The following is a 24,179-nucleotide window of genomic DNA, read 5'->3' as shown; positions in this document are numbered from 1 at the left end:
CCCTGGGATATGCAAAACCTTTACGGAGTTATTCTGTGTTAAAATGACACATGTCAGATTTCCAAAATGTGGCCTGGTCATTAAGGCGCAAACAGACTTGGTCATTAAGGGGTTCATGTGATAACATTTTGTGGCATGTTATTTTATATTAAGCCATTCACATACTACTATTCTCATACTTGAACAAAAGTCCAGATGGTGAAGCGGGAGTAATTTTTAGGCTTGTGGAGAGCTCCATAGAAGAGAACACCACAAGGGTGTAGGAAGTCTTATATAAGCAATGCAATGCTCCCTGGGAAAAAGCCATGCAAGTGAGTGATGGAATTGCTGTCAGCATTTCTACTGAACCATTCATTCAGATTCGTAAGATCCAGTGATAATCTGAACGAATTGTTCCGTGTAAAAGGGCCCTTACCTATGAAGCTAACTTTCTGTGTCAGTTTTTTTTAACCCTTTCAATTGCTTTGTAGAGTTTTGTTGTTAACGTACACAAGTAAGTGATGGAATTATCCTCCGTAGCGCCACTTTTTGGATTGGTAGCTACCCTCTGAGTCAATATCCATCTCTTAACAGGCCTTGCAATATGTCTAGGGATATAAACTTAGCCAGAATATCCATGAACATACAGCTAGTCATTATACAGTAGTATTTTGGCTGCCTAGGCTCATATCCTGGGGTGCAGCTAAAGGCTCAGGGGCCCAGGTGCAAAATTCTGCACGGGCCCTTCCCTCTCTGTACCTGTACCCATTCCCATACCTAAACGGTGCTGCATATAGTTGCATAATGAATTTACATACATGGTCTAGCCCCTTGGAAAAGATTATACCAGCATGATCCATATCACTATATACAGGGGATATATGACTTATACCAGCTGTACATATGTAATAATATACAGAAGATAACCAGGCAATACAAGCCTTGCAACAATAACCAGAAAGTGATCAATTCCTGGTCATTGTTGCAAGGCTTGTATAAAGAGTCTAACATTGACTTTAGGTATTGCTGCCTTCCAGTAGGTGGCACTGTGGAGGTATTGTTTCATCTCCCATATTTGCATATTACCCAGAGGAGCGTAAATGGCCTTTTAAGTCTCCTCACTCACCATCTAGGTGCTCTCCCTAAGGAGAAAAGATAGCGTTCCTGACCCACAGTAATACACATACATTTCAACAATAAATACATACATCGATTTATTGTTTCAGCTCTAAAAGAAGGTTGCTGAGATTATGCAATAATCTAATGTGAGACAGATTACCGTAACACATGTGTTGATTATTTTATATATTTCTTCCAACTGCTTCTAGGGGATTTTGGGGTTTCACGTCTTTTAATGGGCTCATGTGACCTGGCAACAACATTTACTGGGACACCATACTATATGAGTCCTGAAGCCTTAAAGCACCAGGGATATGACTCAAAGTCAGACATTTGGTGAGTAGACATTGTGCTCATTCAGATATAGCCAGTAATTCTCCAGTGTAATGTACAACTGTCTTCTCTGACATGTCTGCAATTAATGTATACCTTCCCCAAACATTCTGTATGCTGCATCTGTGTGCTTGTCTCAGGTAAGCAATGATGGAGAATAAGAAATGGCCCATAGTACCTTTTTAATTAATTCTGTAGATTTAAATATTATTTTGCGGCTCTCATAGATCATAAATATCCTAATAGTAAAATTGATACAAAATTCATCTTAAAAACTGACAGTACTGGATAACAAAGTGAGCACATTTTTGTATGTTGTCTGAATGAATTTGGTCTAAATTGTCACATATTGTGGCAGATCTATAAAGAATGTACATTTTCTGTGCTGAAAAGCTGTGCAAAATACACACCATGTTAGACCATTCGTTTTTTTGTAGAAGGGTTTTGTAATGCTGGATTCAAAGTTTTTAGATCACTTTTACATGCCATTTTTTTGTAGTTTGTGTTTAGTTAAACTGAATGGCCAGATGTTTGCTGGGAGTCAGTAGAAGAATATGGAGCTGTCAGTATTAGTGTATCTTGACGCCACCAGGAAGTCCTAGTGGAGTCAAGATTGACAGGGCGGTGACGCCCCCTTATCCCTGATTGGCTGCACAGCTGGCAAGGCTGTAGGTCCTGGAAGGCCAGTAAAGCGCTGCTGCTGCAGCCCCAGGTGAGAAGGCAGTGAGGAGAAAGAGTGGTGAAGCGCCTTCTCCTGCAGTCCACAAGTGGCCCTCCCCTGGGGTAAGTGTTAGATATTGGCCGCAGCTGGGAGCACAGCGCGCTGGGGGAAGCCAATGTGATAGCGGGCTGAACCCACAGTGCAGGGCGACAGCAGGGATGGCAGGGCGCCATGGAACAGCAACATGATAGTCAGCGGGCGTGGCGGCACATGGGCATTAGCCATGCGCGGGGGACACGCCGTAAGGCAGCACAGACTTTCCGCCATGGTGGCAGCAGGTCACCAGAACGGAAGACACAGCCAGCATCCATCAATCATAGCTCATCCTCCGTGCGGCAGGCAGGCATCGCAGAGAAGCATCGCGCCCCAGCAGCGGTCACAGTCCCAGGTGCAGCCTGTACATTGCTTTTGCCATCCCTGGTGGTTTAGGGTGAGGGTTCCTTTTATTCTTACAGCTCATAATGTAAGGCAACATGGACAAGTTACCATCACTGCAAGCCACCAGGGATGGCAACAAGCAATGTACAAAGGGCTGCTAGGACCTTCAAAGCTTGACCCTATCAGGAGCTGGGGGTGTGACAGGGGCGTTCCTCCGGTCAAACCTCTAGGTTCATGGTGGCATCAAGATACACTAATACCGCTGTCTACAAACAGTTGGCCTCACTTATTGAAATTGTCAACTAGAAAAACCAACGTTGTTGCCCATAGTTACCAATCAGAGCTCAGCTTTCATTTAGTAAACAGTTATGGAATGAAAACTACAGTGATTGGTCTGTGTATGAGGCAACAAGATAAGCTTTAACCCTTTCCAATCCAATTTGTATCCTGGTTTTCCTATGGGGCTTACTCTTTTCCTGCCGTTAACAATGGCGGTGTCTGCTGGCTAAAGCCAGTACTGCATGCGGTGACACGTTGGATAGGCTCCGACAGCAGAGAGGCTGGCAATATACAGTAAGAGAACCTTGATGGACGTCTTCCAACATGGGAGCTGTGCAGCCTTAAATCATAATGTCTTCAGACGTCAGAAAGTGGATTGGAGAGGATTAATGTTAGACAATTTGCTAAATGTTTTTTGAGCGTATTTTGCCATTTTAAACCCCATTAGATTTTTTTTTTCCAAACCACATAATATTATAGGTATAGAATTTTGAGATTATTTTCCAATCATAGACTGAAATTTTAAATGGTCAGTAAGTTTTCAAACACCTTGTATTTATGTGATAGCCAATGCAATAACTAGCAAAGCTGCAATTCACTTTATTAACCTGAAAATGCAGTTGAGATTTACCAAAATTCTATGATGCATGGGCGGTGTGGATACAGTTTTGTTCCTCACCAGGATTGAGTGCTTGGCTTAGTAATGGTGTTAGCACGCCATGACTAAACACGAATGACCGGTCTTCTACGGACCATAGCCCGCTGATGGACTTTGAGCTTAGCCTATTGCTTGGATCCAACTGAACAGGTGTTCCCCATGCCCATTCCCATTGCCCTGGCTCCTTGTGTCTTACTGTCTTTCTTTCCTCTATTTCTTTTATAGTTTCCCCCGACTGCTGGGTCTTTTGCTGAGATATGTCATAGGGGACTTTGTTAAAAATTACTGCTTATAAAGATGGATAATTAACGAATGAGACAGACTGTTTGTGTAGATACTTTTTTATTATAACTTGATGACCATTATGCATGTACTGTTGCAGATGATACCATAAAAATACATTTTGTACTGAAAAATCTCTCCAAAGTACTGGCCACCAGGGGCCTTTCTTCCTTCTAGTTTGCTGTCCCCTGTTTGTAGTCATGGGAGCCCTGTCTCTAGTAGCAGAGATAACAAGATAGAGAACAGGGAGTGGAGGAGGGTAATGACTAGTGCCATCCAAAAAAGTCTACGAAGAGGGGAAGGGGAGCAAGGAGAGAAACTTACAACAGACATTGGCTGCAGCAGCCTATGGTGCTTTACTGTGTTACATTTACTGAAATCACATCTACACTGCTCAGTTCTTCTGTGCTCTCCTTGATGCTGTTATTATTTCTATATGTGTGTTATAGAAAGCAGAATCTGCGGTTCTCTGTGTGCAGTTAATAGAAGACGACATAACAGCAATCTCCTCCCACCAGCTCAGGGATAAATGAAATTTACATAAACAGCCTGCAGAGGTAAATACTGGTAATAAATGCAGGATATAATGACCAGATCTAGTGTTATTCCTCACACATACGCATATGACAACTTATTCTGAACAGTCATTTGAAAAGCTAGGTACACATTAATAACTGCAGCTGCTTACATGACAGCTGATGAAGGGAGTTCGGGGAGATACGGCCTCTGATGGCTACTCCACTCCCCATCGTGCTCTTGGCAGCAGCGCCTGTGACAGCTGCTGAAGGGAGCGCAGGCAGGGAAGCGGAGTAGCCGTCAGCGGCCGCATCCACTGAAGCTCTGAAGAGCCCGGCATGGGCCTATCCCACAGCGGTCAGCGGTGCAATGGCAGGGGGGAGGATAGTGTTGCCGGCAACTGGGTTGGGCAGGGGAAAGGACAGTATTGGTAGCAGCGCCTTGGCGATCGAGCTGTGCACGGCACTTTACAGCTGAGACCGCAGCATGGAAAGGCTTGCACTTCAGAGCCGAAAGGGCAGCAGGGAAAGCCAATCACAGGCTGAGGGCATCACCCTGCATGTCAACCCAGCTGTATTATGTCTCCACCCCTAACTTCTGGTGGCGACATAATAGAACAGTAGCGCTATGGTATACACACCATGGAAACTGTTTTTATGAATTAAGAAATAAAAGCTACATTTTTAAGAAACTGCTAGAAATTCCCACATACATTCTGGAGTAAAGTGTAAACACTGCATGATACCCGCCGCGGGCATAGCAGGGACTCGCAAAGGTGGGTAATATGATCTGTTATTATTTTTAAACATTGGGAGACTACTTAAATAGGAATTAATTAATTCAGACAATCCCTTTAACGTAGCAAAATGTCTCAAATACTGAATTTGTAGACATTTCAGGTTTTATGCACCAAGACTGCACACAAAATGCCATTTGTATTAATGTAACTATTGTGTATTCATGCAGATCCACAAGGTAAATAACTACAGTCCATTTATTGAGGAAAGGCTTAAGACGGCAGGAAGAGGGGAGTTAGGTTAAGTTGGCAGAAATAATAAACATTTGGCCAGCACATTATTAGACCCTACGAGATTTAGTTTGAAATTGCAAATCTACTATTGCGTATTACTGCCGCATCCTTTAGAGTTCATTTATCCTCTCTTTATTGGATCTCTAGGTTTCTCTGAACTAAAAAGAAACAAAAAAAACTCTAAAATTTCACACCCAGTTATTTAAAAATAATAAGTCAGCACACAGAATAAATATTGGAAAATGAAGTTCAGGTTCACTCAACTAGTGCGAGGTTTGATGTCCCAGTTGCAGATGTAATTAATCATCATCCATGCGTTCTCGCTGCGTGGAGCCTCAGGGTGATCAAGCAGATGGTGTATCTGGAGTTCAGGTATACAGTACTCGAATCCCTGAGCACCTGATGCTCTCTTCTGCATTTGTTTCCTGATCCATATGTGTTTGCTTCACTACTAATAGAGTTTGCTATTTGTAATATTACTATACAAATAAGCTCTAATAAGAAGAAAACTGTCTCTAGTGCTCAGATTCAAAGGGACCTCTAGGATCATCTAATCCAACCCCTGCTCAATGCAAGACCACTAAATCAACCCAGACAGATGTCTGTCCAGCCTTTGATTGAAGACTTCCATCTCATGGCAACCTGTTCCACTCATTGATCACCCTCACTGTCTAATATCTAATTTGTGTCTCCTCCCTTTCAGTTTCATCCCATTGCTTCTAGTCTTTCCTTGTGCAGATGAGAATAGGGCTGATCCCTCTGCACCGTGACAGCCCTTCAGATATTTGTAGATGGCTATTAAGTCTCCTCTCAGCCTTCTTTTCTGCAAGTTAAACATCCCCAGATCCTTTAGGCTAAGTTCACACTGGGCAGAATTGCCGCTGAACTTCCGTGCGGACTTTCTGCATGAAATTTCTGCATTCATTTTTAAACCTGACACTAAGCAGCAAAGTGAACAAGATTTGGGAAAATTGTGTTCACACGCTGTCGACAGTTCGCTGCGGACATGCTAACAGGCAGCGCAAAATTCAAATCTGTGACATTTCAATTTTGAAATTGGACTCCCTTCTCTCTATGGGGAGACATTGCCGCAGTGGAATACAGGCTGAAAAGCCGCTGTGGCGCAGCTTTTGAAGCAACCTTTCTGCAGAGGAAATCTTGCGGAATATCTGTACGGTCCCACTCTTGACATTCTGTGAGATTTTCACCTCGTGTGAACCCAGCCTAAATCTTTCCTCATAGGACATTGTTTGCAGACCACTCACCATCTTGGTAACTCTTCTCTGAACTTGCTCCAGTTTGTCTATGTCTTTTTTAAAGTGGGGTGCCCAGAACTGGACACAGTATTCCAGATGAGGTCTGACTAAGGAAGAGTAGAGGGGGATAATTACCTCAAGTGATCTAGACTCTATGCTTCTCTAAATACATCCCAGAATTGTGTTTGCCTTTTTTGCTGCTGCATCACATTGTTGACTCATGTTCACTTTATGATCTTGTAGTGGCCCAGAACGTCTATTCCTGGCTGCTCCATAAATGTCAAACATGTCATGTTTTCTGTGTAGATTGTCTGGTCTCCTGTTATGTGTATTGCACAGCTGCTACAAGGGAGAGGTTAATGTCTTCATGAGATTGGGAGATGTCTGCAAATGTATCAATTTATGTCCTGTCAGGTGGTATGTGAGAGATTATGAGTGTATGAGAGCGGGAAAAGGTCTTCAGTCCATCTTCGGAGTTCCTGAATGAGTGTACCAGCCACATGGGGGTACTTTCAACCCCTTATGTGGTGAAAAGGAAGAAAGGTTTCCTGAGAACCCCAATGCCAAGAGCCGAGAGAGAGTAAGGAGAGAGAGAGAGAGAGAGAGCGAGAAAGGGGAGAGAGCGAGAAAGAGGAGAGAGAGAGAAAGGGGAGAGAGAGAGTGAAAGGAGAGAGAGAGAGTGAGAGATAAGGAAGGCCAAGACTACTGTGCAGAGGTACTTTTATAAGTGAGTGTCTGTGGAGAGTCTGCCCCTTCCCCTTTAGGAGCGGCACCATACAGATAATGAGGACTGTAGGGTCAATATGATCCTGAGTATACTCTTCGAGAAAATTCCGCTTCCAGGAGCGGTACCATACAGATAACTAGTACAAAAGCACGAAAACGTGTGTGATTTCTCTTTATTATGGCTGAGATTCATTCCGGTGAGTAAAGGAACAGTGTCGTCACATGACAACCTGTATTCCTGTTATATGTATATTGGCCATTCCTCTCCTAGGGGTGTCTGGAAGAGGTCCAGCGATAATCTGGCCACGGCTGTGTGGGTCTCTCCAGGGAGGAGTCTGGTAAGTGCCAACGTGACAAGTCCTAGTTTTACCCTGCCAGCTCCTCAGCGTTTGCCCTGTGTTTTGAGTTACTCTTTGGGACGCTGCAGCACCCTTCTTTTTGGCATCTACAAACAGGATCAAATCCTCTTTGCCCATCTCTTTTCCTGCGTTACTGCAGAGGTACTCCAGACAGGCAAGAAAAAAATTTTATGGTGAAGTCCAGAGGTAAAGAAAAATTCTGAGACCAGTTTTCCTGCCATGTCTGCTCAAAATGGCACCCATCAACCATCTGTTCTCTCTCAGAAATTCCCGCCAAAGTTTTGCCGCTGGAGAACTTGTGCCAAAAAGTCCCTACTCTGGCTGTCTGGTGCCAATCTCAAGCCCCCCCAGGGGTGGAGCCTCTCAATTTTAAGCTCTTTCTGGACTTGTCTGGGCAGAACACCTGTGACTATCCTGCAGACCTGGTGTATCCTGCAAGAAGAAACTTACACCTACACCCAGCTGGAGATGCTCCTGCCCTAGCTCCTACCAGGCGGCAGCAATACTACTGGGGAGAAAATCCGAAGCTTCTACCTCTCCTACCAAGGAACTCTCCAGCACCTGAAGAGGCAGAACCGGAGGGCACTGCAGGGCCTGCTCATCCTTTATGCACTTTCAGAAGAGCAGAGGTTATGGCCCAAGCGGAATATTCCCCGTGGATACTAATTTACCGCTGCAGTACTGTGGTGAGAGACTGCTTGCCTGATCTTTTAAGACACTTCGTCATAGAGTATGACGATCAGAATGTTTCCTTTCTCTTCACGGGAGGCCACCGTATCCTGCCCAACCTGCCACTGCGGTCACCTCAACGTCAATCTGTCACTTCTCTGATTTCAATCCAGGACACTTCATCATCTGAGGAGGACACTATCCAGACATCGCTCTCCACTGTACGTTACGCCATGTCTGAGGATCGATACAAGTGTGTCGAGAAGGTCAGCTGACTATGTCAGACCAGCTCTTCAGGGAGCTCCGTGGTGGAGGTACTGTCAGCACCAGTGCGTCAGCTGCCATTATGATTACTGTCTCCAAGATCGATGACCCACAGGAAGTTTTGCAGGCCAACCTGGATCCACCGCAGAACTATTTCCAGTACTAATACAAAGACTCTGTGTCCGACACTTGATTTTCCCTAGTTAAGCCCCTTTTATATAAAAAGGACTCTAAAGTTATATTATTCTCTATTGCATAGTCCTATGCCGTATTTGTCATTTTTCACATTTAAAAGTTATTATTGTATTGTAACATTGTGTTTAAGAAATGTGCCGGAGGACGTGATTTAAATATGCTTATTGTTCTAAAGTAAAAGTAAAACTCCTTAAGGCCCATGTACACGAGCAGATAATCGCTCAAAAATAGCTAAAAAGACAGTTTGAGTGGCAGCTTTGAGCGATTATTTTGCATAAAAAAATAATTGGTATTCAAGTTGTTACTCAGCTACTTAAATACCAATTATGTATGTAAATGAAGCCTTCACTGAGAGCAGGCTAATAGCCCGAGGCTATTATCTGCGCTCAGATCCTTTGTTCTGCACAGGGGAAACAATGCCATCAGCACTCCCCATGGAGAACGACTGATAAAAGTGATGGTTAAAATCAAGTGAGCTTGATTTTAAGGATCAACAAAAAGTGCCTGAAATGCGGGTGCGCCGCGCCCATTTACGCGCACCGATTATCACTAAAATGGTCGCCGACTAGCGAATTTTTAGTAATAATCGTCCAGTGTAAATGGGCCTTTAGTTTCACAATGCTCCCATGTGAATGAGCCTGTATGAATGGTATGTATGATTTATGTGTATGACTGGAGATTTCTGTTCTCCATGTCGTGTGACAGTGTCAGTCCACCGTCCTAGTCTGTACCAGTAGGCAGGGCATCCCTTTCACCTTCTCTTTAGTTCCGGGCAGGGGTATTGACTTAAGCTACTACCTGTTCCGGAGTCTAGTAATTTTTTCAGGGAGAGTGATGATCATTCCACTCGTCTTAGTTTTTCCTGCCAGTCGCCCTTTCTCTATTTTTGAAGTTTAGCATCAGTGTAGTATTCTCTTTTGTCCGAGGAAGTGATGTTCATTCCACTTGCCTACTTTCTTTTGTCTTTGGGGAAAAGAGTTATGTAATTGCCCCATAGCTATACTACTGCATCCTGAATTCTATTCAGCCTAGTAGAATCTTCTGGTTAGGCCAAACCAGTTTCATACAAGCTGTCATAAATAAAGGCTATACTCGGAAAGTGGCATTCATAAGGTAGTCGCAGAATACCAAGAATGGGGGTAGGAGCTGTGCTTACAGGTTTCGCCTTGTACACTCTGTGACTGAGCAGATGTTCTACAGGTGAAATGGGAGTAGTACACTGAGATATTCCTTCTCCGAATGATACACTCTGCTTTAGAGGCACCGGGGTCAGGTTATTTTAAGTAGGGGGATCTGTAGTGGCCCAGGAGATCTATTCCTGGCCCCGATAAATGTCATACATGTAATGTCTTTCATGTAGATGGACTGTGCAAATTATCTAGTCTCTTGTTATGTGTATTGCACAGCTGCAGCAATTGAGAGGTTAATGTCTGCATGAGACTGGGAGATGTCCGCAAATGTATCAATTTATGTCCCGTAATGTAGTATTCTAGAGACTAAGTATGCGTGTCTGAGAGCAGGAAAAGGTCTTCAGTCCATCGTCTTCTGGGTTCCTGAGTGAGAGTGCCAGCCACATGGAGGTTCCTTCAACCCTCATGTGGTAAAGAGGATGGAACAAGGAGAAAGGTTTCCTGAGGACCCCAATGCCAGGAGCCATTAAAGAGTAAGGATAAGCAGAGAGAGAGAGAGAGTAAGAGAGCGCGTGCGGAGTAAAGAATGCCAAGACCACTGTGCAGAGGTACTTTTATAAGTGTGTGTCTCTGGAGAGCCTGGCCCTTTCCCTTCCAGGAGCGGCACCATACAGATAACGAGGACTGTGTGGCCGATATCATCCTGAGTATACTCTCTGACCTCCTTTCTTCTATCTTACCTGCACCAGTGTGTTCTTGAATTGTAAAGTGTTAAAGTTTAAGTAAAGTTTTGCCAGGCCCTGACCGTGTCCCAGGACTGAGGTACTGAAGCACAAATATGTGTGTGAATTCTCTTTATTATCACTGAGGTTTATTCCGGTGAGTAAAGGAACAGTGGCGTCACATGTAGAGAGGAGCGAACGTACTTGTTTCAAATAATTACTCGATCGAGCACCGCGATTTTCGAGTACTTCAGTACTTGGGTGAAAAGATTCGGGGGGGGGAGGCGTGGCGGCGTGGGGGTAGCAGGGGGGAGCCCTCTCTCTCTCCCCCCCCACTCACCCACGGCGCCCCCCGAATCTTTTCGCCCGAGTACGGAAGTACTTGAAAATCGGGATACTCGGACGAAAAAGGGGCGTGGCCGAGTACGCTCACTCATTTCTAGTCACAGGACAACCTGTATTCCTGTTATATGTATATTGGCCATCCCTCTCCCAGGAGTGTCTGGAAGAGGTCCAGCGATACTCTGGTCATGGCTGTGTATGTCCCTCCGGGGAGGAGTCTGGTAAGTGCTACCGTGACAAGTGACAGTTTTACCCTGCCAGCTCCTCAGCATATGCCTCGTGTCTTGAGTTACCCTTTGCGACGCTGCAGCACCCTATTAGAATACCCAAGTCTTTTTCACATGTGCTGCTGCTTAGCCCAATTCCTCCCATTCTGTATGTGTTTTTTTTTTTTTTCCCCAGATGTAGGACTCTGCATTTTTCCTTGTTAAACACCATTCTGTTAGTCGTCACCCACTGGTGAAGTTTGTCCAGATCTTTTTGAATCCTTTCTCTTTTCCAGTGTTAGCCATTACTCCTAGTTTTGTGTCATCAGCATACTTGATCAGTTTCCCTCCAATTCCCTCCACCAGATCACTTATAAAATTGTTGAACAACACTGGGTGCAGGACAGAGCCTTGTGGTACCTCACTTGAGACTGCATGCGCAATCACTTTTTGAGTACGATCACTTTTGTGAATCCACCTAACAGTTGCCTTGTCAATCCCATATTTGATAATTTTTTTCAATAAGCATGATATGAGATACTTTGTCAAATGTTTTACTAAAGTCAAGCTATACTATATCCACCGCATTTTCCTGATCAACCCAGTCGGTGATTCTGTCATAGAAGGAAATTAGATTACTCTGGCATAACTTGTTTTTTTACAAACCCAATGGATAGACCCCCACCATAAATTCATCCCCTATAACTCCTCAAAAAAACAAGTTGTCACACAACCACATTGACGCAATAATAGAAAAGCTATGGTGGAATATGGTGACCTTCAGATTTGAATTTTTTTTTTCAATTATAAAAACATAAAAAGCCGGGATAAAAAAAGGCAAAAAAAAAAAGAAATAGCAGCTCCTTCAGGAGTTAAGGATAAATTCACACCTACGATTTTTATTGTGTTTGTCCATTGTGGTGCTCCCTGCAGATTTTTCTGCTTCACCGGTATCGTTGTGCTGTTATTGGTTGCTATGGGCAACTAAGTTTCTCTTTTAGACTGTTTAATTCTTTTGGCCCCGTGTCATTTCAGCATATCTTATAGACTTTCGATGAGGCAGATTGGCAGTGCATTTTAGAATGTAGTTAATTATCTATAATTGCACCCAAATCCTTCGCTATTGCAGGCTCATCTCAATGGTAATCTATTCAATGGCATCAATTGTATCAATGACCTGCATATTCTGTGTCCTAAAATTAACATATAATTATAATCCCAAATTTAAGTTTGTGGAGCATTTTGAGTCTTATCTTTCATTTTACTGTCTATTCTATCCATCCAGCTCCCTCTGTAGGGATAAGACATTCTGTGCAGAACCTATGAGTTCTCATGCACACGGCCACATTACAACTCCTTTTTGTATGGAGAAATAATAGGACTTATACATTATAGGCCATTATAGGCCTCTGTTACTCCATGTGCTTCCAATTTCATACGAAGCCATGCGAAGGATTATTTTGTTGGATCTTATACTAATCCGACAAAAACGAATCATAGCATGTTCCATAGGACTCCGTATATACAACCTGTAGTTGTTCTTCTTTAGAAGCAACATGTGATTTTTTTTTTTTTCCTAGCCAGAGAAACCATGTAATCTGGTGGATATGATACATTTTAATGGTTAACAAAAATAGGGTAGGGTTCTTCTTCAGGCTTAATTGAAATAGATCTGAAGAGGCATGCATATTTATACACACATACTTATGACAAGGCACAGACATATGTGTGATTAATTTGCACTTGAAAGAATACTACCACAGAACTACAAACATATTTAAATGGTCACTGATAAGGAAGTGAAGGTTTTATGGTCCCTGAATTAGTGTTAGGGGGAGAGGGGGGGTTCACCCAGGCCAGCAGTGTTATCTGTGCTATAGATTTCTCATACTTCCCACTCACACATGAATCTATTGAAAGTGTCGAAAGTTGTTATAAATTTATATTCCAATATTCTTATAGGACTATGTGACTTGAAATTGCCTTTCAGTTCCAAGAAATAGTGTCCAGCAGCACTCAATGAAAACTTCAAGGTGAGGTGAAAAAATGCAAGCCACTAAATGAGTCTGAACCTCAAGACTCAATACACAGTTCCAGAAAATGGAAAAAAAACAAAAAAGATCCTGCGTTAAGGGTGACCTCTAATGAAAATACTTATACTGGGACTATGCAAATTATCTATTGTGGTTTGATGTCTCCTAGAGTGAGGTGAATCAACCCACAATGGTATCCTAAAGAGGTGTTTTAATATGTAAAACAAGATAGTGCAACGCGTTTCGGAGCTCACAAGGCTCCTTTCTCAAGCACAATAATCTAAATATAGACACAAGATATAAAATGTGGTACAGGTAGTTGTAAGATAAAACTAAATTGCAAGTGGCACATAGAGAGGACAAATAAAAAATAAAAATGTATATCAAACATCAATAATGTAATGCATAAGACAAAATATATTAATACAAGATGAAAATGGTTTTAATATAATATATTTTGTCTTATGCATTACATTGCACTATGTTTTACATGTTAAACACCTCTTTACGATACCATTGTGGGTTGATTCACCTCACTCTAGAAGACATCAAACCACAATAGATAATTTGCATGGTCCCAGTATAAGTGTTTTCATTAGAGGTCACCCTGAGCGCAGGATCTTTTTTTTTTTTTTTCCCATTACTATTTGTTCTGGGGACCCATAGCCACCCAGTTCTTTATTCCATGCATCCTCTCACTTGATCTCCCCTTAGTGGGACAGAGTCTCCTCCATTTACACCAACTCCACTGCTTTACATAGCTTTATTACCACTCACTATAAAGCACTATAGGCAGTTTGGGCCTTCCAGAGGCGCTGTCCATATCACTACACCTTAGTCCAGGAAAATAGTGACTTGAAATTGCCTTTCAGTATCATAACTTTCATATCTAGGTCGTGCCCGTGACTAGAAAAGTGCTCCACCACAGGGAATTCTGTCTTTCTCTGTTTAATTGTATGACGATGAGACCTCATCCTCGCTTTAAGTTTTTGCATATATATGCATGCCTCTTCGGATCTATTTCATGTAAGCCTGAAGAAGAACCCTGCATTGGTTGGAAAGCTCACATTAACATCATGTTTTTTTGTTAGCCATTAAAAGGTATCATATCTACATGATTACGTGGTTTCTCTTATGGGAACAATCACATGTTGCTCTACTGGCTAACACGGTACCAAACCTTTTTTCTTTAGAAGCACTGATTCTAGGGAAGAGTATTTCTGCTCTGTGTCTAATGGACCCTTTATTGCAGTACTCGGAGGCTGTACGGCTCTATACCATGGAGTCTTACATCCTCTGTATACTCTGACGCTATACCCGGGGACATGAGACCTAACTGCACTGCAGAGTTTGTAGACTATTGTAAATACAAGGAAACCAATACCAATCCCAACGTCTGCATCGTATATAAAATGTAACCGTCTAGTACAGATCCCCAAGGAATGCCACTTATACCATTATTCTAACTGGAATGTGAATCACTTAGGATATACTCATTTGGCTGACTTCTTATCGAATTACAAATTGTTCTAATACCAATTTAATGGTTTGGTTTCAGAGACTTGTGCGTTACTTTTCTTTTAATTTATGCCTGCCAAGTTTTATTACAGTTTAACTTTATTTGGACAATATAATTTGGCACAATCAGTGGCATCGAAGAGCATTAATATTAGTGATTTCTGTTTTTAATGGACTTTTGATTAGTAGTTTTCTGTCATTGTTACATCCGCTGCATAAGGCTTTCATTTTACAAAATTCTACATAATTATAAAGCAATACTCGCATCTGCATACATAATTGTAGGGTGCTACAAAAAATATATAATATATGGAAATTAAGCGGATCTTCGAAAAGGAAAGTTTCTACTTGGTCACTCGTACTCTGTTTAGGTCCACAGCCTCCTCCCAATCATCTTTTATGGTTTTAAATGTCAGTTTTAATTAGAAAACATCTCAGTAATGAAGAAACCTGATTAGATGTTCAGCAAGAACTTAATGAACACATAGCTGTAATTTAGAAGTTTGCTTTAAATAACTGAGTGTTTTATAAAAGCAGATTGTAATAACATATGCATGATTAATTCTAGGATTTCGGAAATTGGGCTGCACCGTGCATCTGTCTTTTCCCATAGTATTTAGCTCTGAGTCTTGATATAATTCAGGCATCAGTGCCAATTTGTTAAGTTCTTAAGGTAAAAGTTCATTTTGGGTGATTTATTTTATAGGTCTTTAAAACCTTTCATGTTTTTGTATTGTAAAGACATAAAATATAAGTAAACTGGGCACACTGGTAATTAGTGGTTTGGGCCATTTCTGCCATATCTACTGCTAAGCAGTGCATAAAGCTCTAGCACATAGACAATCTCTGTAGACAGACTTTAGCACTAAAATAAGTTGTACTGAAGATCTCAATGGTTTTCAATGTTTCAGTATAAGGCTTTATTCACTCAAGTGCATATACGCAGTGTTTTCACGCCCAGCCGATATATGCGGTCATCTGCGCTGGCTTCACACGAGTGTGTGCGTATATAGGTGCGCACCCCTATACGCACAAAAACACACGTGTGTGTGAAGGTCCGTGCATTGCCTTCAATGGAGCCGCGGCTGCTTCCGGCGGCTCCATTAAAGGCAATGGTCTGCCGGCACCCCTTAATTTTTTTTCAGGGAAGAGCTTTAAAGTGGTTGTCTCGCGGCAGCAAGTGCAGTTATACACTTCTGTATGGCCATATTAATGCACTTTGTAATATACATCTTGCATTAAATATGAGCTATACAGAAGTTATTCACTTACCTGCTCTGTTGCTGGCGTCCTCGTCTCCATGGTGCCGTCTAACGCTGTCTTCTCCTTCCATTTAGACGCGCTTGCGCTGTGCGGTCTTCTGCTGTGTTCAATGGAGCCGCTCCGGCGTGCTCGCGCCGCCAAGGTCTTCTGCGCATGCGCAGACCAGCTCTCCGGCGCGAGCACGCCGGAGCGGCTCCATTGAAACAGCAGAAGACCGCACAGCGCAAGCGCGTCTAAATGGAAGGAGAAGACAGCGTTAGACGGCACCATGGAGACGAGGACGCCAGCAACGGAGCAGGTGAGTGTATAACTTCTGAATGGCTCATATTTAATGCACGATGTATATTACAAAGTGCATTAATATGGCCATACAGAAGTGTATACCCTCACTTGCTGCTGCAAGACAACCCCTTTGAGTATAAGCTCTTCCCTGAAAATCATCCCTTTTAGTGTAGGTCAGTATGTTTTTTTTTTTTGTTTGTTTGTTTGTTTTTTACACACTAGTTTGGCTTGTTTTTCAGGGAAGGGTTTATATTTAAAGAAGTTCCCTGAAAAATAAGGGGTGCCGGCAGCTGGATCCTCTAGCGCAGCTGTTATCTGTGACAGCTGCGCTAGGGAATTCTTTATTTACCACGGGGATGAAGAACTCCTTTGCTGCATCTGTCACATCTGTAACAAGGCGGCGGCGGACAGGTGTGTGTGTGTGTGTGTATTATTATTATTTTTTTAATTAATTTTTTTTTTTAACAGTAAAAGGGATGATTTTTCAGGGAAGAGCTTATACTTAAAGCTCTTCCCTGAAAAACAATTAAGGTGTGCCAGCAGACCATTTCCCTCAATGGAGCCGCTGGCAGCAGCCGCGGCTCAATTTAAGGCAATGCCTGCATTCCCTATGGTGCACGCATGTCTTATCTTTACAGGCGCATGCCTTTAAAACATGTGAACACACCATAGGGAATGCAGTGGTTGTAATAAACGCGTGTTTTTGTGCGCGCGAATGCACGCACATAAACACGCTTGTGTGAAGGCACCCTGAGGCATTGATTTTCTATGCATTTGTTCACACAGGCAGATGTATGGCGCGTAAAAACGTCACACCGTAAAAAATGGAACATATGCAACCGAAATATGTGCCCGGGAATATACGGTGGGCAAAAAGAAGGTTCTGGTTCTATCTTTTGACCGATACATGGCAACGGCTCCAATAGACTCCTATGGGTGCTGGGAGGGGTAGGCATTTTAGCACCGTCCAACGCTGCAAAATGCTTACAGGTGCCGTAGGCATTGGAAGTCATTCCGAGGATTTATACCAACGCGCGAAAGTAAAAGTGCATACGCTCATGTGAAAGAGTTCTTTTACTGTATATCATTACTCTTCTAAGTTAGTTCACCTGTGACAGTATGATAATGTGTTTAGTCATAGATTTTGCTCTATTGTGATTGTCATCATAAAGTGCTTATAAATCGCAGAGAGCCCCAATGTTTTGTAAGTTGTCAACTTTTAATGATGGTCGTGAACCACAAAAAATGAAGGAGAAACATGATAAATATGGAGAAACAAGACGTCATGAATTATCAAGCATTTGTGTTGTGGTTCACCGGCCACAATTAGGTAATGAAGCTGGGGTGGTGTCATGACATCCGCCCGGCCTACATGATTGCACCTTCAGTGGATGCCCCCTGTCATTTAGCGATCAGAGCTGATGACTGCCTCTTTCCTATCAATGCAGAGGTTCCCTTAGGAGTTATCTGTTGGGTATCCCTCAATGTTTTATGTTCCATTCTTTTCTTCTCTGCTACAAAATCTTCTGTGGTGTATGAAGTGATTGGGCCACAGGCAGGGAAGTGTTTTCCCTAGCCAGCCAATCGGGCTGCACGAATGTAACAATCTGCTAATCGAAAATGTTACTCCAGTATTATACGATATTTGGTATGCCACAGGACTAGCTACATGTTCCTCGGCAGAAGGTGGGTCGCCATAGCATAAGACACTGCTGGTCTGTGACCCTGTGGAATGTGTCTGGATGTCAAAGAGGAGAAGGTGAAACCTCAGAGTCCCTTCTCCTCCACACAGCACAATGTCGGCTGGTAGCACTGTAGGTTTAGAACGGGCAGTGATGATAATTTTCAGCTACATCCTGGGTATCTTAAGACCCACTGATGCAGTACGGTCAGTCCAGACAGTATGAGTGTGGTGAGCAGGGCCTGTGGTGCCCCCTGACTTAGTGGCTTGGTCACAACTAAGACCCCCAATGGCTACACCACTAGGTAGATGATACGTGTTTAAGTAACATCCACATGAATGCCCAGGTTATTCAAGCAGAACATTCCCATGGTGCCATCCTGCTGCTCTGTCATAAGAGCACTCCACTTTCTTCATTTGGTCCATGTTCCAAATCTGATGCTCACAGGCCCATTATAGATGCTTCTGGTGGTGAACGAGAGTCAGCATTAGTACTCTGACTGGTCTTTGAATATCCAGCCTATCTGCAAGCTATTAGCTGGCTGACACCTTTTTATTGCCATTTGACTCCTTTCTATCATAAGCAGCATTAACTTTTTTAGCAATTTGCGCTATCATAGCTCTTCTGGGGTCTAACATTTGGTGGATTTTGACTTTGGGAAACGACCATTCACTGTATCTTGAGCAATCCACAAGACCTTCCGTTTAAGTTGACTAACTATCCCAATTTGATCTTTGTCAAAGTTGCTCCTTTTCTTATGCTTGCCCATTTTTTTCTGCTTCCAAAACATCAACCTCAAGTCTGAATGTTCAATTGCAGTCTATATTATCTCACTCCTTGACAGGTGCCATTGTCATGAGATGTCATCCACCCAGTGGCGTAGCTATATGGGTCTCAGGGGTCACAGTTGCGACCAGGCCCCTAAGGCATGGGGGCCACAGACCCTCCTTACCACACTCACCTGTCAGTAGTTTAATGTTATAGCTGATTGGTGCATATACACTTAATGGCAACTTTATTAGGGACAGCGGACTATTCACAATTGGAGCTTCTCTGTATAGAAAATAGACACGTGACTCTGGAGTGTAGCATAAAATCAAATGACCAAGTTTTCTGTGGATAAGTTTCAGTGTCTACCCACATTAGAATGGAAGAGCAAGTGATGTAAGTGAACACGGCCTGGTAATTGGTGCTAGACTATCCAGGGCAGTATTTCAAAAGCTGCCAGACTTGTAAGATTTTCCTTGTGCAGCGGTGTCGAGAATATGCTGAAGATAGTGTGAACCATGAAAAAACATCCAGCGAAAGGGGATCCTGGGAAGTTAAACAACTCGTTAACAAAAGGCGTCAAAGGATGTTGTCTAGAATTGCCCTGACAAACAGGCAGTGCACATTCAAATAGACTGTAGCCGAATACAACTCTAGTGCACCAACTAATGTGTGCAAATGCACAAGTCATCTTTCCTTAGCACGGATGGGCTATAACTACAGACTACCAGTTCGGCTACCATTGCTGTCTAAGAGAAACAGAAAACGAAGACTCCAGAAGGCAAAAGAGCACAAAAGTTGGATCACTCTGCAGTTAAGCCTTATTTCTGCTGTACTTTGCTGATGGGCAGTTCAGAATTTGGCAGAAGTAGCATGAAACAATACACCCTTTCTGTCAAGTATCAACAGTTCAGGCTGGTTGAGGTGGAGTAATGATATGGGGAATGTTTTCTTGGCATTTTCCCTGGGTCCTCTGATACCTGTGGATGAACGCTATGACAAATCCTTCTGAAGGCCAAAGGAAGTCCAAGAAGTTACTAGATGGGTATATCTGATAAAGTGGCCATTTAGTGTAGATACTAATATATATATGTATGTTACTAAAGTCAAAAATATGTTAAGGTTACATTAAAATAGGTTTTTCCTCAAAAAAAAAGTCCCCTTTCGTACGTTGTTTGTTCTTATCCAATACATTAAAGTGACCCTCCAGTTTTAGGACAAAATTCTGTCTTGTGGACTGGATGGAGTGGAGGTATATTTTCTGCAGCTTTTCTTCTCGGTTGCCCCTCTGATCCGTCGGTTCTGGGCCCTGTTTTTGGCTGTCCAAAATGTCTGCAGCAATTTTCTGATTACCCAATGCACAGTGTGCACTGTGGTCAGTGCTGATCACATGAGTAACACTAGTCAATGAGAGAGCAATAGAGATGAGCAAACGTACTCGGTAAGGCCGATTTCGCAATCGAGCACCGCGATTTTCGAGTACTTCACTACTCCGGTGAAAAGTACTCTGGGTCGCCGGGGGGCGGGGCGTGGCGTGGTGGGGCGGGGGGTAGCAGCGGGGAACAGGGTGGAGCCCTCTCTCTCTCCCTCTCCCCCCACTCCCCTCTGCAACCCCCCGCCCCACAGCGCCCTCGAGTACTTTTCACCCGAGTAGTGAAGTACTCGAAAATCGCGGTGCTCGATTGGGAAATCGACCTTACCGAGTACGTTCGCTCATCTCTAGAGAGCAAGTATAGTGCATTGGTAGTCTTACACTATCAGTTCACCGTGGGGATTAGGTAGTGCTGTCGCGGAACCCTCCTTTGCAGAACCACGGCTTACTCAATTTGGAATGTTTACACCCTTCCATATTAATTCTGAATTGATAATGCGCATAAGAAGTTTTCACACTGACACAAGGTTCAGCATGCATAGCTTCCTCAATTCTAACTTTAATGATCGGCGTGTAGCCTATTTTAAGAGTTTAACAACTCCACCCATCTGGGCAGGTCAAAGATTACATAGATACAACGTATTGTTTAATTATTGGATAAGCATCTTGCAATTCTTCCATCCTCCGGTCATCTGTGATTGGCCATCAGGTGGTGGATGAAATGAGTGGGTTGTCTTGGAGCCACGTGTGGTTCCTTCGATATGATTGGATGCTACATCATGAACTATAAATTGCACAAACCTCCCCTGTTATTTGCATATGTTTCCAGTAAAATTGCTTGGGTAATTTCTGCGGTGGCTGTTTCAGACTGTGGTTGTCCATGTCTGAGTTAACTGTCCTCCAAAATTGCAAAACAGATGGAAAATGTAACGTGTTTATACTATATATTATCTTGTCAGCGTTTTGAGAACAGAAGTTTCATGTTGGCTTCCCCATGTCAGCAGAGTTATAAAACAGATATTTTCATATGAGCGGAAGTACCTATTGCATAACTGTAAGAACATTATATTTGTAGCAAGACAGAAAGCAAATATGTATACAGAATGTTAAATTGACAACTGTCTACTGCCAAGGCCCACCGATCCATATAGATATATACTGGACTTCCACCACAGACCCCCCTTGAAACTATCTGTTTCACTAAACTCGCCCTGCTCCATCCCACCCCCACCGCTGACCCTAGACTCGCATTGTGTTGTACACTGGAGCTATTGCTGTCATGGGGGTATAGGATGGTTCGACATCATCACATTCTGGATCCATGATGACGACGGTTGCGCTGACAGTGGGATTTTTGTTGGACGTCGTAGTGGGACAGGTGGACCAGGCAGTCATCAGGGTCGGAATACACTGTATGCAACAACAAACAGAAATTAGGATGACTATAAAGGTGACAAATATAATCAGGTTAAGAGAGGTGCGACTTTCACTATTTCAGGTAAACACTGCATAACTTGTATAGAACCCCGCCTTCTTGACGTTACCTCGATTCATCAACAAGAGTGCAAAATCAGGACTATCTAATAACTGATCAACATGACTGAACCCCTGTCTTATTAGTACGTGCATTATCATATATATTAGTCTGGAAGGAAAGAGCTAACAGGTGATTATTCCCACTTCCCTTTTCCAGAGGCGGCAAGGTAACAGGACCAGGGGCGTTGTAACACCGGTATGTTGCGTGGACATAAGCAGAGTGCACTGCAGATAAAATAAAGCAAAATCTTAGCGAAAACCTATCACAGTGTTCTAAATACACAATGTTTTAAAACTTATTTTTCTATATTTTTTCCTTCTCCTGTTAGGTATCTAACTGAGGAAAACAGACTAAGGTTAGCTCTTTTTAGTTAGTGCGGTCAGCTTCTTAATGGCAACTGCATTTTTACCTGCGGGTCACGTTTTGTCTGGAATGTAGGTACAAGTCTCCCCTATCATCTTACAGACACTCCCTTTTTTGGCTAAAATCGTACCTAGTGCCATTCTATTTTGAAAAGTCATAGTCGAGGTAGGTCCTATTGGTCGACTAGTCCCTATAAGGCGTCTCTAGTATAATTTATAAACCGCTGTTAATTATAATAAACATAATTAATCCAGTCAACATTTATTTACCCTAATGATCGGGAAAATGGACTCGAATCTAGTTTTAACTTGGTCTCTAATTTTTAAAACTTGTCAGGTACCCCCCTTGGCTATCCTATGATGTCAATGTATACGTGTAGATCAAAACTACCACCAGGGGTCTCTCTTCTCGCTCTAGCATAATGTTACAATACTAGTAGCGTGCACAGGTACGCACGGCGTGGGACTCCCTAATCTTCACCCACACCAATGTCCCTCCTGGAGATAGTCCTAATGGTGAACACGTCCAGGTCGCCTCACCCTTGCGTCAGGGTTTTCCCACTGCCCGTAAGTCCCTACTCCTAGGAGGGGGGGATCCCTACCTCACCTCAGAGGGAGGCCATGGATTCCCTGGGCTCATTCCGGGCATCCATACCCTCTATCTGTACAAGTTAACACCCCACAGGGTGTGCCCTCGCCGGAACCTAAGGTCTTCTGCACTATCCCTTGGCAAATGGGAATTCCACTGACAATCCATCTTAGGAGATCGGGGCAGGCACAGTACTAGTACATTTCTCCTTTTCTTTGGTAGCGTATGTGGTTGGCATTATCGGAACTGGCTCTTCATCTTTTTTAAACAAGGGAAATATTGGTGAGTTCCCCAAAAATCTCCCTCTACCCTGCCTAATTGCCTGGCAGGTGTAGTTTCCAGGGTAGTCAGTAATACTCTCTCCGGTGCAAAACACTTAAGTAGTTATAGAGTATTCCTTCTTCCATTTCTCACGGACAGTGTAATTAGCGGAAATGTTCGTGAAGAGACTAATAAACCACTCTTCAGCATCTACAGGGAGATTTAGGGGGACCATCCCCGAGTGTAGTTGGGCACTACCGCACACGCAACAGTTAGACTTGTTGCTCCTGTTAGCATTGTACCTCATCAACTCCAACCAGAGATTCTGGTCAGAGTAGCCAGTCGCTACTGTCAAGGTGTCCTCAAAAGGTAGGGTTGGCTATGATCATCATGTTCGTCAAGGTCTTTATCTTACGGCGGAGGGGGTTAATTATGGGCATGGGACTAAGTGAAGGCTTACATTCGGCTGCATCTACCATACCCCTTATTTTAAACTTCCCTAAGGGACCTGTCCTCCCGTACCGGTATGTCCCCAGACTGTAAGTCCCCCGGGCTTGGATCTCCCATGGTTAATGTAAAAACCGCATTAAAACCAAGCAACATACTAAGTTCAGCCTTCCAATACCTGCTGTCCTTATTATTCTCAAGGAGGGTTATACGACTAATTAGGGATTTCCCGCTCTTATCTTTCTTATTTAAGGCACTTCGCGGTTTATAGGACCAGTCTATTCCTGCGTTCCATCCCACTAATCCCCAATAACGGCAGTCTTCTCCCCAGATATGTGTCCCAGTGTCTGCCTCTGAGTCTGGAAGAGAACACCTGTGTACCTTCGTTTACCTCATTCCCTTCCGGTACCCTGTATCTGCAGATTACCTCATTCATGAGCTTCTGTGTGGTTATCTGCTCATTTACCTTAGTATCAGGGTGGGCCTCCAACCTGAAAAAGACTCAAGCAACAACAAGCACATGTTCATACTCCCCAACAGGTGTGAGCTGAATGTGGTCAAATTGGCAATCTCTGAAATGGATAGAGTGGTCAAGGCAAGTGTTATATGGCCACCTTACTTCTGTCCGGACTCGCATATGGCAAAGATCATGCTAACTGGACAAATGATGCAGCAGCTACAGAGAACCCAGGTGTCACCCGTTCTTGTTCAGTGTCGCCGTCATCGCTGCTTTTGATTCTGTGTACCAGTTGGGCCATCATGGGGGGACAGGGACCTCTGTAGGTAAGTTCTGTTGATTGTTCGCCATACGCCGTCCTGTTCTGTCACTCCCGTCTTTTAGCCCATCTGCTTTCCTTCCTCGTTGACTTGTAACTGTAAAGTCCTTGACATATCAAAGTCC

The 24,179-nt window shown here is 43.3% G+C and overlaps 1 protein-coding gene across 2 annotated transcripts in view; it reads left to right on the top strand.

The window, feature by feature from the left end:
* NEK11 (NIMA related kinase 11) overlaps positions 1–24,179 on the top strand; it is a 329,721-nt gene that overhangs the window by 147,646 nt on the left and 157,896 nt on the right. For both annotated transcript variants that reach the window (XR_010787302.1, XM_066584626.1), the window contains exon 6: positions 1,308–1,434. Coding sequence is in view for 1 of the 2 variants with exons in the window: in XM_066584626.1 (XP_066440723.1) it covers positions 1,308–1,434 (127 nt within the window). In the remaining variant the exon portion in view is untranslated. The remainder of the gene's footprint in view (positions 1–1,307; positions 1,435–24,179) is intronic.

Source organism: Eleutherodactylus coqui, chromosome 12, assembly GCF_035609145.1.
Source record: "Eleutherodactylus coqui strain aEleCoq1 chromosome 12, aEleCoq1.hap1, whole genome shotgun sequence".
Taxonomy (NCBI): Eukaryota; Metazoa; Chordata; class Amphibia; order Anura; family Eleutherodactylidae; genus Eleutherodactylus; species Eleutherodactylus coqui.
This window is presented reverse-complemented; position numbering and strand designations above follow the sequence as displayed.